Genomic DNA, 18,281 nt, shown 5'->3' on the forward strand with positions numbered 1-18,281 from the left:
TGGATTGTATGAAAGCACATATGCATTTGTTTATTGTCCTTTGTATCTGTATATTCAACCGCCACGTTCTTTTAAGACCTTTTTGTGATTTTTGGGATGTAGGAATTAAATCTTTGCTTGTGATCCTAGAAGACTCAGTATAGTTCTCTTTAGAAACCTGGAGGAACGTTTGTAGTCTACGTATTTCTGTTTATCATGTTGTGTGCAGAAGATGTAGTGAATCAATAGAATCATGGTTTCTTAGTTTAGTTTGGAAATACTGATAGTTCATAGAGCTTTAGTTCCACTAGTACACCAGTTTGTGCTGGCAAAAGGATCCTGTCTAACCTGTGAGCAATGCAGGTGAATCTACAAATCTACAAGGCTAAGTTTATTAGCCGGCATTTAAGAGTAGATAATTGCTGCAAGTGTCTGCAACAAGACTTTAACCACTGAAATTGTATTTAATGTGAGCAAAGCTTGTAGTTAGGGCTGGTCTTACAATGTATGTGACTTTTTTTGTTGTTGTTGTTGTTTAATCTAGATGAAGTATATTTATTAATCTTTAGAAAGATTTATAGTACTACTTCCCTTCCAAAACAAATCAATTTGATCATGATCAAGTAAGATCCTGTATGGTGTAAGTATTACCTGTACCTTGGTACATTAGTAAAAATAAATAGTAAAACAAAAACTGAGTAACCTGAAGGTGGTGTTTGAAATAATTTATTCATATCCAGACACTGATATCTGCAGATTTTAGCCTCAGGAAAACTTCATTGGATTAGCTTCATTGGAAAACATCAGGAAAACAATGGCATAAGGCTGAAGTAGGTTTATGGTGAAAATACAAATGTAACTCTAGTTATTCTTGGGCAGGTGCTCCTTAGTATCAGGTTTGCAGTGCTTACCCTGTATGTCAGGGGCAAAGTTTTCATTATGAATTTATACTTTTTTGTATGTAAAATAAACTTGGTGTAGAGTTTTTGTGATGGTGAGAAGAAAGGTTTGACTGATTCCTCTTTCATCTTTGTGACTGGAGTACACTGTGAAATAGGCCATGCTTGATTAGTGCTGGGTACAATAATCTTAAGGGGCTTCAAAGAAATCCCATATGTTCTCCATTGTCTCGGAAGTCAAATGTTTTTTCTTGTATCTTAAATTTAAAAAATATAAATTAAAAAAACAACAACAGACAAGCAACCAAAGGAAGAAATGGCTGGCAAAGGTCAGGCTGAACTAGCAGCTGAATGCTAGTAATTTACAGGGCAGCGGGGTTTTAGTTCCATTCTCATGCCTTTGAAACTGACCTACATGTTTTCTTTATATCATAATTTTATAAAGTGCTGAGTTTTCTACTCTATTTGGCTGTTAATTCTGAGTTTGAGGTAAGATAAAGAAGAAGGAATTAATTTCTAGATTAAGATTGTAACAATTCAGATTCTTCTTTTTTTTTTTTTTTTTTTTTTTTTTTTCTCTTTTAATTACTGCTAGCTGGAAACCAAGCAGGGAGCATCAGACTCACAGTAAATAAAATGAAGAAAGCAGCCTGAGATAGGCTTGTCTTATTTAGTCTAGACAGTACTTTCCATTCCAAATGTTGCTGGTTTCATTTCTGCTTGCCAGATTTATTCTGATAGATAGCATTCCTGGTCTGTTAATATCAAGCAAGAAAGCTGTTGGGTTGTTTTTTTTTTTTTGCACGATGGTTAGCCGGAAATGTTTGTTCTTCCTCTGCAGTGCTCTTGTAACCTTTTTATCTACTGTCTGTAATTTTGTTTGTTGAAAACGTGGTTAGGCATTTGTTTGACATCAAAACGTGTTTGACATCTGTCTTCTGTATACTTTAGCTATGGCAATGTTTTATCAAACTTATTTAAGTTAATGTCAGTTTTGACCATTTAGTTGTGAACTACCACACAAATTAGTGATGTAAGCCTACATAATGCAACAATCTTATTTAGTCTTGGCTGTTTCATGCAAAATATAAAGACTGAAGATAGAAGCTGCATCTCTTTAACCTGTGTTAGGGGAAATGTTAATAATACTTCAGTATTTTGTATTGCAATGATGCCCAAGGACTCATCTTGGTTGTGTAATGTTCAAATGTGCAGTAAGCAGCATGGCAAAAATGGGAAACAAAAAAATAAAGGAGGGGGGGAGGGTTTGGTTGTGGTGATGATTGTTATTTATACATGAGAGCTATTTAACTCATTAAGTGTAGTGGCTGTGGGTTAAGTATGCCTTTCATTTCTTTAAGTCCTAAAAGCCAAGTTTAGTGTGTGTGAGGCCTGCTTTGAATATCCCTATGTCTGTGGTAGTAACAGAGCACCAATTATTTCTAGTGGCTTTGAATCCTGAGTAGTTTATAAAGAAATTTTTATCAGTGCAGTGGTTCCCACAGTATGACAGGAGTGTCATGAGGAACTCTAGAGCTCAACCTTTCAGGAAAGGAAAGAAGTGTATGTGCTCACAGGCTGGGCAGAGAATAATTTGGCACTAACAGTTGTAGCACCAAATGATTTTTGGAGGGCTGTAGTAGAGCTGCTAACATCTTTTCTAAAAGCAGAATAGGTCCTGGGGTGATTCTTGAACCAGTCATCACAATTAGCTTCACGAAGTCCCTTTTGATTATAAACTAACATCTTTAAGAGGCGGATCGTGTTGAGAAGAATTTGAACATCAAAAGAGCAGTCACAACAGAGTGTTCTCATAAATGCTTTGATATTTGACCCTATCAGGAATTAGACTCAAGTAAGACTAGTCAACTGGCAGATATGTGCTGCTAGTTAGTACACATCCATGCTAGCAATGGAAGTCTGATGCTGAGCTGTTCTTAAACATGGGGAGTACTTTTATGCATACCCAAAATCAAGATCTTCGGCATTAATATGTGAAGAAGATCAAATTTGAGAGAAAATGTGCAAGAGTCTAGACCATTCTTCACTGCAGACTTGGTTTCATTTTCTGCTTTTCAGTTTAAATGCTGCAAATTTTTAAACTTTCACTTTAATACAAGAGTTGATTTAGTCCCTAATGACTCTACGAGTACCAGCATAGATGTGCAGTGAAGATGCTTCCTTTAAAGAAGGAGAGTTTCTGGAGTAGGGAACTTCTGTATACTTCTAAGAAAACCACTCTCTTGCAGAACAAAGTGTAGTCTAGTGGTGCCTTAACATTAGTTAGTTAACAAACTAAATATGAATGAAATCACGCAAGAAAATTACAATACCTGAGAAGTAGGAGATGACTTTTAGATAATGATAGTGAATTTCAGCCTCTAGTGTACAACATGCCTGTCTTTGGGATGGTGTGAGGGATTTGCTTAGGTTTTGGATTTTGTTTTAAGTGTAATGATGGACTCTGTTGTGATGGGTTTGGTCTGTGGTGTGGCTGGATATGTAATAAAAAGCAACTCTTTGCAACATCTTACAGCCTTAACAGGAAAGAAAGTATCTTTCTTACAGTCAAGAAAGTAACAACATTAAACTTAAAGCAAATATAAGCAGTCTCTAAAAGGTTGCTGCTGTACTATGTTGACTTCTGTGATCATGGCCTGCTTACACATCCTGTGGGAACAACTCAATCTCTTATGTCCAGGTGCAGGGGTGGATGGATACCTTGGCCTACAATCTGTAGAGAAATGAGTTTGTGCAGGAAGGATTGTATTGACTTGTTTAGGAAATCAGCCGTTACGTAAACAGAGCAGCTTTCTCTCAGGTTGAGGTATTCTTGCTGATACATTGTCATGTTGAACCTGACCTCCACCAACGCTGATGCCTCTCTTTGATTTGATATGTGGGAAGCTTACAGACAACACAGAAAATATAGTATTTTCTCTTAACCTTGGAAAAGGACTTCTGAATATACTGCATAAGGACTTTATTTGAAAAGTTTGGCTCTAGAGATAGTACAAAGAGTTAATGTTTCTGTTTATTGGAGTATTATCTTTCTGTACTAAAATACATTTTTCTAAAACTGATCCAAGTTAATAACAATCTGTGTAGGACAAAACCCTGTTGTCTGCTCTAATTACAGATCCACTGGCTACAGCAGTTACTAAGCATCCTCAAAAAACTTAACTAAGGAATCAGACTCCAACTGCAGGCAGACAGTTCTGGAGTCATCCATTTTGTTGCTCAGCTGAACCTTCCTCAGTCTTACTGCTGTGGGGAAGTACTGCCCATTTCTTCTTCTGAGGGCAGCTATTTACCCTACAGATCTGTGATTCTTTGAGGGATGACTGTTATAAATCCCATAATTTTCCCATGTTTACACTTCACTGACCAAGCAATAACTCAGCTTAGAAGAAATGCTCACAGCATCCCACTCCTTTATGCCTTCATTTGGTAGTGTAATCTTAATAGCCACTGTTACTAAGTTTAGTAGTTGACACTATTCTCTTGAGAAACACACATCTCTGCAGCATGATCTACACTATCTGCAGCTTCTTGAAGGATTGCTATTGCTGGATTTATTAATGAAGGTTTCCTGTTACTACTTGCTGGACAGTGAAACCCTGCAGCCCAGTGCCCTGAAATAGCTTTCGGTTTCATTGCATGTGGCTAGCAGCTATGTGGTTTGCTCCTTTCTTTGTTTATTCCTGGGTGGTACTGTGGAGTGTGGGAAGGCCAGTTTTTGTGTTAGCAAAGAAACAGTTCCTGCTGCAAGTGGTATATGGGTAAATAACCATGGTTTCTGGGAATAAGAGAGGGGAATTCCTGCTAAAAATTGGCATGGTCTTGTGCAGCGAGGTTTAGGGAAAAATCTAATAACGCAAGTAAGAAAATGTGATTGTCAGTGAGAGAATCGGTGGGCTTGAAGGAATAATCTTGTTTGACAAGGAGAGGAAATAGTTTAGCTCTGAAGGGAAACCGTGTGGGTATGGGACATCTGTCAGAGGTGTTCACTGGTGCAGACAAAGAGAAACTAGATGGCAAATTGATGTGAGCTGGGAAAAAAAACTCATCAGAAGGAAAAGGGAAGGGCAAGAGAAGCAGTGCTCTTACAGCTAGAGGGATATGGTGGGAAAGGAAACGAAGTTTCAGGGAACAGCGGGAGATTCATCTGGGTGTAGGTTTTACTTTTCACTCCTGGTGTGCAGTGACAGTTGCACAAAACAGAGATATTTAATTGCAAATGCAGTTTCTCTGACCAGGCTGGAAAGCTATGTGTGCCAACAAAGTTGAGCTCCAATTCATGGTTTTGAGTAGGGCATTTCTCCTTGTTCTCTCAGATTTCTTCCCATTTTCATGTTACTTTTTTATCAAAAAAGAGGCAATATAAGCGATATAAGCCATATAGCTTTCATATGCTTAAGTGTTTGTTGAGCTGACAAGACAGGTAAAATGCTAAATGCATGAAAAATTGGGTGCTTAATTTAAAGTTGGTAAGTTTTCCAAATTGTCTTTTGAGAACTTGGAGTACAGATGAATTTGTCTTAATTTTTATAGCAGTTGGTTTAAAGTCTGACTTACTTACATCACCGTGTCTGTTCTGTTTTGTTTTTTTTTCCTAAAACAGGATGATACCACTTTCATCTCAGACACTGATGATGAATCTTCATCATGGCCAAACACAGGAATATGTGATCAAACCCAAGTATTATCCAGTAAAAAAAGTGATTTCAGGAGAACAATCCACTGAGGGCTCATTACCACTGAGGCTCGGCCAAGATCAACTTGCGTCATCTTTTCAATGTAAGTACAATTGCAAAAAGTGTACTATAAGCCTCTTTTATTTAAGGTCTTGAAAATTTAATCTGTTCATCTGAATTACGGTAACATAGACAAAAAAAAACCAAAAAAACATATGTTAATTATGCAAGATAATTCTCAGATTAGCAAATGCTTCAGTATTCAGCATTCTGCTGAGAGATAAAACAGATTTTCTGGATGAAAAAAAAAAAAAAATTGAACCTAATTCACCGTTGGACAGTTTTAATACTTTTTCTAGATGATAGTTTTTCCTTCAGATTAAAGGTGCTTTGTGAATGTTTGTTGAAGTGGGCGTAGTTGGGAGTGTAGTCATCTTAGGATGACGGCTCCCTTCAATATGATGGATACCCTTCTTGGAAAATTGGAGTCTAGGACTCTCATTGGTGACTGTTTTTCTCTATATTTAATTTATTATGTGTTTATGACCTTCTGCACAGTATGAAGGCTACACTACTGCCTCTGCTTCATATTTTTTTATTAAAAAAAAAAAAAAAAAAGGATTGTGTAGATGCCCAGCTTGTGGCCTTGGCTCATGGTCCATTGTGGGGGGAATCTGAGGACAAGTTTTGGCTTGAAGGATGAAGAGCTTGATGAATTGTAGGTTAGGCATTACCAGCCAGTGTCTGCTAGCTTGATTTGGAGAAAAGCTCCTACAATTAAATAATGAACAGATTCACGCGGAGAGCTAAGGTATTCCCAGTCTCCTGACTGCTACAGCACAGAAAAATATGCTCTGAGGATGTAAGGAAGAGGCTATTCTAATAAATCTGTAAACAATTCCCTTGTGTGAAAATCTTTGCATTTCTGTATTGAGTATCTTTATGTTCTGCCCATTTATACGTTTAAACACAATGATGGATAACAAGAATCTTGGCCCTAATAGGGAGACCAGTGGACATCCTCAGGCCTTTAGATTAACCTTTTCAGAGCAGTGAAGCATGTTGTTTGCAAAGCATGCCATCTTTTTCTCAGAAGTTTCAAGAAGGTTGACACTGCATTGTCAACATCAACCAATAGTCACTTTTGTCAAGAAGGTACCATTGCTTTTCTTCTTCTGTAGTTTTTCAATGTAAGTGGTTATCAGTGTTGGATTGTGTCCCTTTCTACTGACTCTTGCTAGCCAATGAGCGTATAAATCCCAGGGTGCATGGTTCTTGAGGTCCTTGGGGTGAATGGTGTTGGCAAAAAAAACAAACAAAAAAACCTTTGCTTTTGCCCTTGTCCTCTCAGGATGTTTGGCAGAGTCAACCTATCTTAGATGAAGTTAGTGTTACTAGGCAGGTACAAAATTGCCTCTAAATACAAATGAGGTGTATGAGATTCTTTTTCTTTCATGATATCAAGAGGAGATAACTCCATGCAGCTTATAAGACAAAGAAGCCAGTGCTTCTAGTTCTTTCTAGCTTATTGGATCTTTGCAGTATGCTGAGGGACATGAATCAGGGAAGGAAAACCAGGAGCTGAGGATGGAATATTTGTTTTGAAGTCCCATTAAGCCCCTCAGTGAGTGATGGATTAGTAAAAAATATTAGTCCTTTATTGAAAAGACCCTGATACTTAAAAACCCAAGGGACAGATAATTAAACAGATTTTTTTCTGACCAGATAATATCAGCCGTGAATGAAGTGTTGCTTTAGGGGTAAAATGCAGGATTAAGTCTGAGGCTGTTTGTGTGGTGGTGAAATTTCTGGTAATGGACTTCTTATCTGTCTTGAGAAGTTGGCAGTATTAGCTTTTTTTCTCATTTCTACATTTGTGACATGGGAGTTGGTGACTGCAACTTCTGACAGAATGCAGTTTGAGCTGTGTGTTATTAGAATTTAAGATTTTATGTCCCTAGCATGAACAGGAGGTCTAGAGCATGGACAGCTGTATGTGTTTTTGGTGGCTTCTGATTTCTAGAGGTACTTAGAATGGATTCCAACAATAGAAGATGGTTGCTTCCATAAAATTTACTGATAAGCTTCAGTTGTTGGTATTGTAATGTTAGGTGTGTTTGAATTTATTACAGTAAAATGAGCTTAGTAAAATTTCACTTCAAGTGTTCTGTGCTGTCCACCAATAGGCGGTCCCCAGCTGTCTTGAAGTGAGAGATGAGCTGCTGTGAATTATGGTGCACAGGACTGAAGTTCATTGTCAGGTTACAATGAAGAAACTGATGATAGAATGGTTGATGATCCCATGTGGTTTAGCCACAGCTACTAGATGTAAAATCCTGTTTCATAGGAGAGCATCTTATTTCATTGAGCTAAGGGAAAAATAATGGCATTGTGGAGATACTTGAAAAGGAGAAGGGAAAAAATGTAATAATTTAAAAGGAAGCAAAAGCCAGGAAGTTAGTATTGAACAATTCAAGATTTTTTTTTTTCTTATCATTAAATAGTGTTGGGGTTTTTGTTTGTTTTGTTTTTGAGAAATGAGATGAAATAGCCAGATAATATTTGGTGACACCCATGAGTTCGTATTTATCAGTTATATAGAGTGTAGTACAAGTCATTCTGTGGGCTAGTGGTTGGGAGCATAGCTTCCATACGCAAGTAGGTGCTTCTAGGCATCTTGTGATTCACAGACATGCAGTTGTGCTTGAATGGCCAGTAATACTGTTGCTAGATCACTGTTTGTAGGTACTGTATAGAAAATGTTAAAGATTAGTCACATTTCAATATTTTTTTTAATTCAAATTAAAGTTCCTTCTGATATGCTTATTATGGTGTATTTTGGCAATTTTGTTTCTCTGATTGCTTTCAGAATGTAGAGTGTATACATATAAGTTAACAAGACAGCAAAATGGTCGTTTTTGTCATTTAAACTGATTTCTACTATAAAGTTATGTATCATATCATGACATCATGTAGATTCATGAAGTCAGAGTTTAAGTTTAGAAGTCAGAAATCTGGACCATTGTTGTAGGCATGTTGCACACGGCAACAGACCATTTATACAATCTCTCATGCATGTGATTGCATGGAACTCAACCAAAGATGTTGAAAGAGCTTTCTGATAGGATTGTGAAGCCACTGTCTGCCACCCCTGAGAATTATGGCTGCGTCTCCAAGGACAGATTAGGAGGAGCATGGAAGATCAAGGAGAGGTACAGTGCAGCTCTGTCGTGATAGAATGCTATGTAGTGTTTTGGCCTTCCCAGTTCAGAATGTCTCCTTTTCCACCTTGAGACAGCTGAGGATGAATTTTTAGTGGCGGTGTGCATTTTGTCATTTCAGCAGAATTTCTGTTTCTGAAATGGTACGCCCAGTGTTGCTGGAGTTAACGCTGCCTGCATATATGAGCACATTCACACAGTCCTCACCAGGCTACTATTCCTAAGTGTGAAATGATGATGCCGTCAATTCCCAAACTTGCAGGTGTGTTGTGAAAAATACGTTACTTATCACATGAGGTGATTGGAAATTACACTTGAAGAAAACTCATGAGGAAGTATGAAGAGTATCCAATAGCTGTAACTGCATTCTATGAAGTAAATAAAATGTGTTTATATGAGAAAGTTTTTCCAAAATAATTATATATTTAAGAAGGAAAATGAGTCTAATCTATCCTGTTTTTCAGGCAGATGATAGGAAATGCCTGTGAATTTTGCAATTGGATTTGAGGTTTGTAGAATTAAACAGTATAGGAGATTTTTTTTTCCTTTCATTTAGATGATTTTTTTTTTGTTTTTTGTCGAAATTCCTCATAAAATACATAAAGGACACTTGTCTCTGCAAGAAAGAATAAAGAGTAACTTTAGATAGGAAATAAAAATATGTCTGGAATTTATGTAGCATGGGTTATGCAATGGTAAGTAACAGATTGCAGCTTTCTGCTTTGACTTCATGGTGCATGTGTTCTGTCTTGAAGTTGGATAAGGCTGCATGTATGGGCAACAGAACTTTAAGAGTCTGTCCATGGTTCTGTGGGCAGCACCAAGCTCTTTCTCTGAAGATGAACCAGAAACAAACGTCAAAATTATGTTTAAAAAAAAAAAAAATCATATCAGTGTTGTGTTTGTTTTTTTTTTAACTGTTCTTAACAACTGGGGCACTAAGTTGCCTCAGTTTTTATAACATTTTAAGTATGTTTATGCAGTTGAAACATGAATAATGTGGAAAAAAATGTTTCACATTTTAGAACTATGAAGTGGACAGTGGTCTCTTAGAATTTTTGTGCAGCGATAATGCTTGCAAGCATAGTATACTTATAACCTAAAGAAGCTCTTTTTAAGCTTATACAGAATTTAGCCATACTAGTTTGTGATGAGTTCTTAGGCTGATTTTTAGACAAAAACATGTGTTGCTTGGAGATTCCAGTTCAGGCTATTTTTGTGGAATTGTGCTATTCAAAGTTTACCATGCTACACATCATAATAATACAATTTCAACACCAGTAAGTATGGGTGAACTGCTGTTAAAATATGTAAATCTTTAAATATTGAGAGCACGGTTTCAGAGATACAATGTGGTTCATGTAAATGCACCTGTGTGATATGAAATTCTACTGTTTGCACTCTGATTTTAGAGGGAAAGCTGTATCAAGTCTTTAGTGGATATTTTCTTTCACTTTTCTTGGTATTGGTAAAACAGTTCTACATGAACTACAAAATAATTCTCTCAATGGCTCATTTTAAGTAAAGCATTGCTATATGCGTATTAGAGTTGGACTCTGGTAACTTTTTCTAAAGAGAAGCTTTGAGAAATTCAGTGGTGAAGGAGGAATGTTCTGGCTGTGTTGAGGTTAAACAGGGTATGGCCAGCAGCATGAGGTGTGTAAAAAGAGAACAAAGAACTGGAAGACTAACAGGCAGAGGGGAGAGATCTCAGTAAATGAGGGACCATAGCGCAGCCTATTAGAAGGGAATGTGGCATGAAATTCACTTTGGTCACTTGTGGGAACTGACTTTCAGGTCATCCTGTGATTTACCTTATCAAATACAAGTAAGGATATGGTATGATGGACAAGGGAACAGGGTGCTGTTTGACTGTCAAGGAATTTTTTCTTATGCAGTCATTTTCATGCGTGTTCAGAGTATCTGTTTTCCTTCAGGAGGTGGGGGAATTATTCAGGGACATTCAGAAGTGCTTAAGAAAACAATTCAGTGCAGTCAGGGTCAAACAAAAGTGTTCTCTCTCTCTCTCTTTTTTTTTTTTTTTTTTTTTTTTTTTGTGACAGAAGCCAAACAATTTTAGTAAACCATCCTTTTCCTCTTTCTTATATAAGAACATTAACAATACTGCTATTTGAAAGCATGGCAATTTATAACAGCCCTTTACAGTTTGTATTTGATCCCAGTGGGACTTGGAAATAAGAGGCTAAAGTCCAAGTATAAATTAAGTGCTTTAACAGGTTTGACACTAATGCAGTTACCTGTATAGACTCTTAGCAGCACATTTACTTTGTTTTTGCTTTACAAAGCAGAGTGACAAAAATAACTTCAATAATTGTTAAATAAACTAAGCAAACTATTAAAGACTTCAGTGTTCTTTGAAATCCTTGGAGATAAATCTACATAAATGCAAACTACTTCTTAAACATGAGAACTAGCAAGCAATGCCCTTTCTAAGCTGTCTTCAGAATTGTGTGTGTCCATATAGTGTTTACAAATAAGGGGGAGCCAGTAAAAGAAGAAAAAAAAAAAAAAAAAAAAAAAAGCCCCCCAAAAGTGCCATAACTTTTTACTTGGACTGGAAAACAAAAAAAAGACATTACTGTTCTGAGCTCACCAATAACTGAAAGTCTATGCACAGGCAAGGGAATTAATCTAAATGTTACGTTCACCCATAAATGGATGATAATCCATCTGTGCTTTAAAATATGGAGGCTAAGACTGATAAGCAGCAGCATGTGGAAAAATGTTGGAAAAACAGATCGGTGATCTGGCAAACATCATTAAAAACTGGTTCAAAATGTGTTATAGTTAGAGGAAAACAGGGATTGAGACAAATGCATCTCAACTGCTGTGATGAAAGAGAATTGGCTCCAAATTCAAAGATTTCTCAAGAAAAAAGAGGGAAGAGACTTTCCAGAATTTTCTGTAGGGGAAAATCTCTAAGATGTGTTTAAAAATTGTAATTCAGCTGGATAATATAGACAGATTGAACCCAGACAATTAAATGTTAAGTGTCCCTTAGCTAAGCTAATACAAGGCTTGTTGTGATAAAATTTTGGATACCAAGAATTAGTTCAGACTATTGCAAGTAGCTATGTCTGGTTTTACTCACAGCAGATGTGAAAGTGCTCTTCTCTGATGTCAGTGTCATCACCCATGCCAGAAGAAATGAACAAATGTAGCCAGAATGTACTGCAAGGAGGCTTTCTTGTATCCAGTGAGATTTCTGAATCAGTGACGTCCACAAAAATACTATGGACGTTCGCATCACACCCTTCTGAAAATTGAAAGGAAAAAAAGATCTCTGCTTCATGTAGTGCTGAGAGAGATGATTTTTAACGGTGATTCAGCATGTAGAGAGAATTGTATTCGTTAATTCCATGATATTATGTACTTTATCACTGTTTACAGTTTGTTGATTTCCTTAGTGCTTTTCAGTTGCTTCCTTTCAGGAAATAGGTTGTTAAATGGGTACACTTAGTAAGGTAACATATAAAGTTTTTTCCTATTCTTCCTGGAAGTGGTAAACAATTTTACAGTGTTACACTTAACACTTAGTTTCTCATATAAGGGAGTTATGTATCCTGTGTGGGGGAAATAGTGTCAATCTCAAGAATTTGTTTTCTCCAGAAATATTGCTTTTCACCTGAAATCTTGTAATTCTATCATAGGACATGGTAAAGTCTGATGTCCCAGTTGTGGAAAGAGCCTAGATAAAATGGCCTTAAGCAAAATGGATAATTTGTGTTGAATTAGATTGGGTGGGAATGAGTCTCATTGCCAGTGTATAGATGTCTAATTCCAACCTTGAAATAATCCCACTGATAGATTAGATAGTAGTTGTTACATTTATTTGGTAATATCTGTGTCAGTGATGCTAACAATGTGTGCTCAGCTGTGCTCATCTGAACTATAATGTATGTCTGCAAGTTGTGTGGCTCGGTTTAGTACCTGTAGTAGTACCTGCAGCAGCCTCTGTCCACGGAAGATTGTTAGAGGTGGGCAGTGAAGTCCTTTCTGCTTCATTACTGCAGAAAAGAGATCTGTGTAGGATGGCATTCTGTCCTACATACAGACATATGTTCTGTCCTACATACATTTTCAGACTTTGCCATAGGTGAGACAGGGAATAATGCACGTGAATTGCATCAGGGAAAATGTGAATTAGGTATTGGGAATATCATTGTGATAAGTTAGAGTGAAAAACTGGAGTATGTTCCCTTGGGAATCTGTGGAGTCTGTGTAATAGAAAATTTTTAAGGATAGGCTAGACAAACTTTTTGGGTAATGCTGTTACTTCATCCTGTACTGGGAAGAGGCAGTAGGGGAGATCATATGATCTGTCAGTCCTATTCCATCTTTCTGTGCCTGTAGTAGAGGCTGTATAATAGCTAAGTTTCAACTTGTAATAAGTTTCAACTTATAATAGCCAAATTTCATCTTTGCCAACTTCTTTTTGTTTGTGACTAAGTGAAGATGAGACAGAGCTTCCCAATATATTATTAATTTTATATATGTATATATATAAAATATAATTCAACAAAAGTTCTAATAATTTTACTTATGTGGTTAGTTTTTATTCTATGTCAGCTATTCTTTTGGCTGAACAAGCATTTCTAGTAGTAAGGGCTAAATCAGGTGGACTGGTAAAGATAACTGAGAGACACCTCTGTTAGGAAATAAGTAATTTCCTCTTGCTTCTTTCTTCTTATTCTGTGTTTAATTAAGAAAAAAAAAAAGAGACGCTAAGGGAAATGGTCATCTGAGAATTTAAAACATTTAATCTATTTGTCACTTAAAAGCTTCTTGGCTCTGATATGGAAAAATAGATTGGCATTCTGAAGGTCTCCTCACGCGTCATTGGCTATTGCTTGAGAACATAGGAAAATGCCTGAGATAACCCTGTCACGAAGTACCTTGACTTTGGGAGTAGACAGGTATAAGTTTTCTCTGAGGTAGAATCCTCAGGCCTTATGAGTTGCTGTGTAGATATGGGTATGAAAACACACTGGCTCCAGTGCAAAAAGTAGGTAGTGTTATGAATACACTGAGTTCAGGTCATTTTTGGAGGTATTAATAGAAAGCCTCCAAGTAGTTCAGTTTCCTCAGGTTATTTTAAAAATAAATAAACAAAACAAAGAGATGAAAAACAGCAAAACCCACCACAACACTAATAGTAGTCAGGAGAAATTTTTGTGCCAGGATTATGTGAGAGGTATGAGTAAGTTCCACCAGCCAAGTCTGCAGTATAAACCCCTGCTTGTTTTTTATAGTGAATAAATGCTCTCCTTTGATTAGATCACTATGAAGCATGAGAACATTATGCACACAATAATATAATAATTTTTTCAACACATTAAAGTATTTTCTTCTCTTTGCCCCACTTGACCTATGAGACAGTGCAGTGTAGTCATCTTTTTACCAGAATACCAGTTCTGCTTTCACTAGTCTATTGTCTCCCCTCAGAGCAGGGACATGCCACAAATCTTCTGAGATCCACTACAGCTATTGAATACTGTCTAGTTAAATCTCTGCAGAATGCTGGAGCTATGAGGGCAGTCATAAAACCAAGGGGGAAAAAGTGTTTATACAGATTCTTCTAGAAAGAAGCTAAGGCTGAGCGGCAGCCTTACAAACAAAGGGACCCAGGAGATTCTTTAGGAATCCTTTTTCTTGTATAGGTCTGCCCAGGAGTGGCTGCATGAACCATTGTGACCACCTGGACCTAAGACTTCCCAGCTGCCTCTTTTTACTCAGCCACCCTTTTGGCTAATGCAGGAAAAAAAAATAAAAAATCAGTTTGTTGTAACAGTGGAAGGGTGGAAGGGATTCTATGAAGAAATCCTCTTACTTCTATTTTCCATTTATCCCACAGTTGTTGTTGTTGTTAGGTCATAAATTTATCACAGCGGGAGCTTGCTGTGCTCATAATATTCTATCATAGTTACTTACGGAGATGGAAAAAATATCACACATACTTGGTGCCAATTTTCAACTAGAATCTCATCAGTTTATCCAGACATCTTTCTTTTTCAGTCTGTCCTTAGAGAGTTTCTTGGGTTTTGGAAATTATGGGTACATTCTTCCACTGATCTCCTTTGACAGATATATCTAAGAGCCTTTAAGTGTGAGTGAATATAGGCTTAGGGGGCAGGATGATGATGCAGTTGTCTGAGTGTCCCCATTACAGACTCACTGTCCAGATCAGGAATAAAGATTAGGTAATGCAAGAAAATAGTGATTGTCTTATCTTCAGTAAATCAACAATCTGACTTTGTTTCTAGTTATATGCTTTTTTTTTTTTTTCCCCCCAGTAATTTTTTAATTGGGGGTTTATATCTTCTGCTTGAGTTTTCTTTCATCAAGCTCATTTATTTATCTGGTCTCATGCTGATATTTTGTCACAGTCTGTTGTTATACTTAAGAACAGAGTAAGGTGTTTCATTTCCATGTTTTTAAGATTCATTTGAAGAGCTTGATACATTTATCTCTCTGTATGAAAGTAATGATTTCAGGTATGTTGTGGTGCTGTAGCACCTTCATTTTTCTCCAGAAGTGAATCTGAGATAATGTAAGTTGCAGATCCGTTCATACCTTTGTCACAGTGGCATCATCAGTTAAAGCTTCTGGAATTCAAAGATGAAAATCATGTGTGTGCAACCTTAGAAATGGAATATCCTTTTTTACACAAACTAGTCCAAGTACAAAGGAGTTTAAGGCTATGGCAGTTAAGTGCTTTTTTTCTAGCTTGAAATTGTGATTTAAACATTCACGCAGCCAAACCATCTAAGTAGTACTGAAGGATATTGTTTCTCATTTGGGATTAAATCTTCCCCGTCTTTACAGAGGAGAGATAAAAACCACACACACAGATAGATACACACCCCCTCCCACCCACCCACTGGAAAAAAGGGGAAAAAAAAAATATGGTGGGGAGAGGATTTGAGGAAGTCCAAGACACTAACCTTGCAGCACTTTTGCCAAGTGCTTCCTTTCTGAAGGGTTTGTGGTCTGTTTTCAATTTAAATCTGCATGTATTATGCTCACCATTAAGGTCTCTAAAACTCAGACTGTGTGAGGATAGTTCTGTCTCCTCGGTGCAGCTACAGAGAAGGATGAAGGTGGTGTCTCTGCCTTGGATCACCTGGCTTCTTCTCATACACTGGTTAACTTTCAGCTCAGAGGTCTTAAGAAATACCTCCAGAAGAAATGAGAAAGTTAAAACCAGTGAGTTGCTAGCGGAGGAAAACATACAAGTTTCTTGTAGGTGGAAAAAATCTTCCAGTGTCAAAAGAATACAAAGTTGTCTTATTTTTTGCCCCAGTAAGGCAAGAGTAGCCATGAGAATTGAACTTGTTCCCTAATAGAGACATTGCTGAATAATTATTCAAATATTTTTAGGGGCTTGGGCTTATATTGCATAGTTTTGGGTCTTTTTGTTCTCCCTGAAACCTGCATTTCAGTACTGCTTCATAGATATTCTTCCCCTCTGTAGATCATGGCCAGTAGTTTTGAAGGTGCCATTCATCTATTGTTTCTATGTTGTTACTCCTGAAAGAAGCATGCTGCAGATTTCTTGTGCTAAAGTGTGAACTATGAGGTGAAAATTTAGTGTTTTTTTTTGTTTGTTTGTTTGTTTTTGTTTTTTTTTTTAAAGTATTGGTTCTTAAGATTGTGCTCAAGTTCTCTAACAGCTGAGGACAACAGTGTTGTAGAAAACATTATGAGAGAATTAAATAACAATTTATTTCCATTTTTTGTTGTTTTGTTTTTTTTGTTTTTACTTGAAGATGGAAAACTTGCATGGGTCCCCCAATACAGTAGTTTTTACAGTGTAGGCAAGACTGACTTTCGTGACTCAACTAACCATGTTTTTTTAATTACATCACATCCTGGAGGAAAAAAATGTTACTAAACATTTTACATTTTCAAATAGAAAATGGATGAGGCTTTTCTAGCAAAAGGTATAGAGATATAGAGATCTCATTGCAGATCATGTATGTATATATACAAATGTATATACACGTATATATGATATGTATGTGTATATATATGTGTGTGTGTGTTATATGTATATATAACTGTATAGATAAAATACAAAGTGAGCAGTATTGCTTGTGAAACTCTGTTTAACAAAAGGAAAGCTTAGAAGTTCTTGCCTCAGCAGTTCACAAGTTACAAGATCTCTGTTCATTGGGAAAGGTGTATCAGTAAGTTTTAAAGAAATGACATCCAAGAATTGGGGTGTCTTCTAAATTGACCAAAATCGCAGTAGTAGCCTTTAACTGAAATGTTTATTTCTGTGTCTGTGTTCATCTGCTTCGAAGTACTTTTCCAGACTGAAATAAGGTGGTAGCATCTGTAATGCAGCTGCTGTTCAAGTAGAGCAATGCCTTTACTGTAGACAAAACAGTTGGCTCAATTTAATTTATTTGTTTATGAAGAGCCAAAAATGAGAGGCTTTATATTCTTTTGAAGTGGAAAGGTTTTCTTCATTTTCTTGAGATTTAAAAATAAAATAGAAGTTGTCTGGAGGGATATTCTGTAACTAGGTTGGATGACTGTCCAAGAACTTCTATAACAGGAGGAGGGAGGTTCTTCTTTCTATTCCTGTGCATCATTTCTTGGGATTGTTAACTTTGTTATAAAAGGATTTATGGTTAGTGTTCTCAAAGGTATTACAGTACATCTTCTAGAACTCACTGAAGTTATTAGTAGGTGTGCAGAGGACAAAATGTTTTCTTTGTAAATAACCATAAATAACACCTGTTCTTTCCCCTTAATTTTACTAATTAGTAGTTTTAATCTTTTCTTGCTTCTGCTGTTGGATTTGGAATTACATACATCTGGTTTTAAATCAATTTCTATAACAAGTAGTTGTTCAAATTAGCTTAAATTGAAGTTACTCAGTCCTCATTACATATAAGTTCTTTAAATGACTGTATAGAAGTACAGTTAAAAACAGCTTTTTTTTCTTCCTTTGAGCTTAGAAACGAGTATTTTCAACTACTGACACTTCCTCACCCTTTTCTTTGACTGAGCTATTTATTACTTAAAGAAAGTCTGCGAGCAGAGCTCAGTCTATAATATGTAAATACTTGTGGAAAAATGGTGCCAAAAAACTGTGAAAAAAAAAAATGGGTCCAGGCAGCTGCGTCACAAGGTTTGGCCACTTCGGGCTGGGGTGCCAGGAGATTTGAGACAGATGTTTTCAGACATGCCGCATGCCTAAAACATTTCCAGGGGTCGAGCTACAAATAGTGACTTAATAAGTGCAGAAACAGGAAAAGTATGCGGGAGGACACAAGAGTTTATTCACCCCTAGGTGCACAGCCAGCCTCTTTACATTACATCTGCCTGTCAGGGTTGGCTATTTAAGCTGTCATGCCCTTGGTATTGCTCTTTGTCTGACTGTGAATAAAGTGCAGCATTGTGATTACTAATCCCACTCCAGTGACTTGACTTTAAATGTGGTTTTGGAGCGT

At 36.8% G+C, this 18,281-nt stretch overlaps 1 protein-coding gene across 7 annotated transcripts in view; it reads left to right on the forward strand.

The window, feature by feature from the left end:
• Positions 1 to 18,281, forward strand: part of LTBP1 (latent transforming growth factor beta binding protein 1) — a 174,039-nt gene that overhangs the window by 38,817 nt on the left and 116,941 nt on the right. For all 7 annotated transcript variants that reach the window (XM_072331460.1, XM_072331464.1, XM_072331458.1 and 4 more), the window contains exon 4: positions 5,503 to 5,678. In XM_072331460.1, the coding sequence (XP_072187561.1) occupies positions 5,503 to 5,678 (176 nt within the window). The remainder of the gene's footprint in view (positions 1 to 5,502; positions 5,679 to 18,281) is intronic.

This window comes from Excalfactoria chinensis, chromosome 3 (genome assembly GCF_039878825.1).
Source record: "Excalfactoria chinensis isolate bCotChi1 chromosome 3, bCotChi1.hap2, whole genome shotgun sequence".
In the NCBI taxonomy this organism is placed as follows: domain Eukaryota; kingdom Metazoa; phylum Chordata; class Aves; order Galliformes; family Phasianidae; genus Excalfactoria; species Excalfactoria chinensis.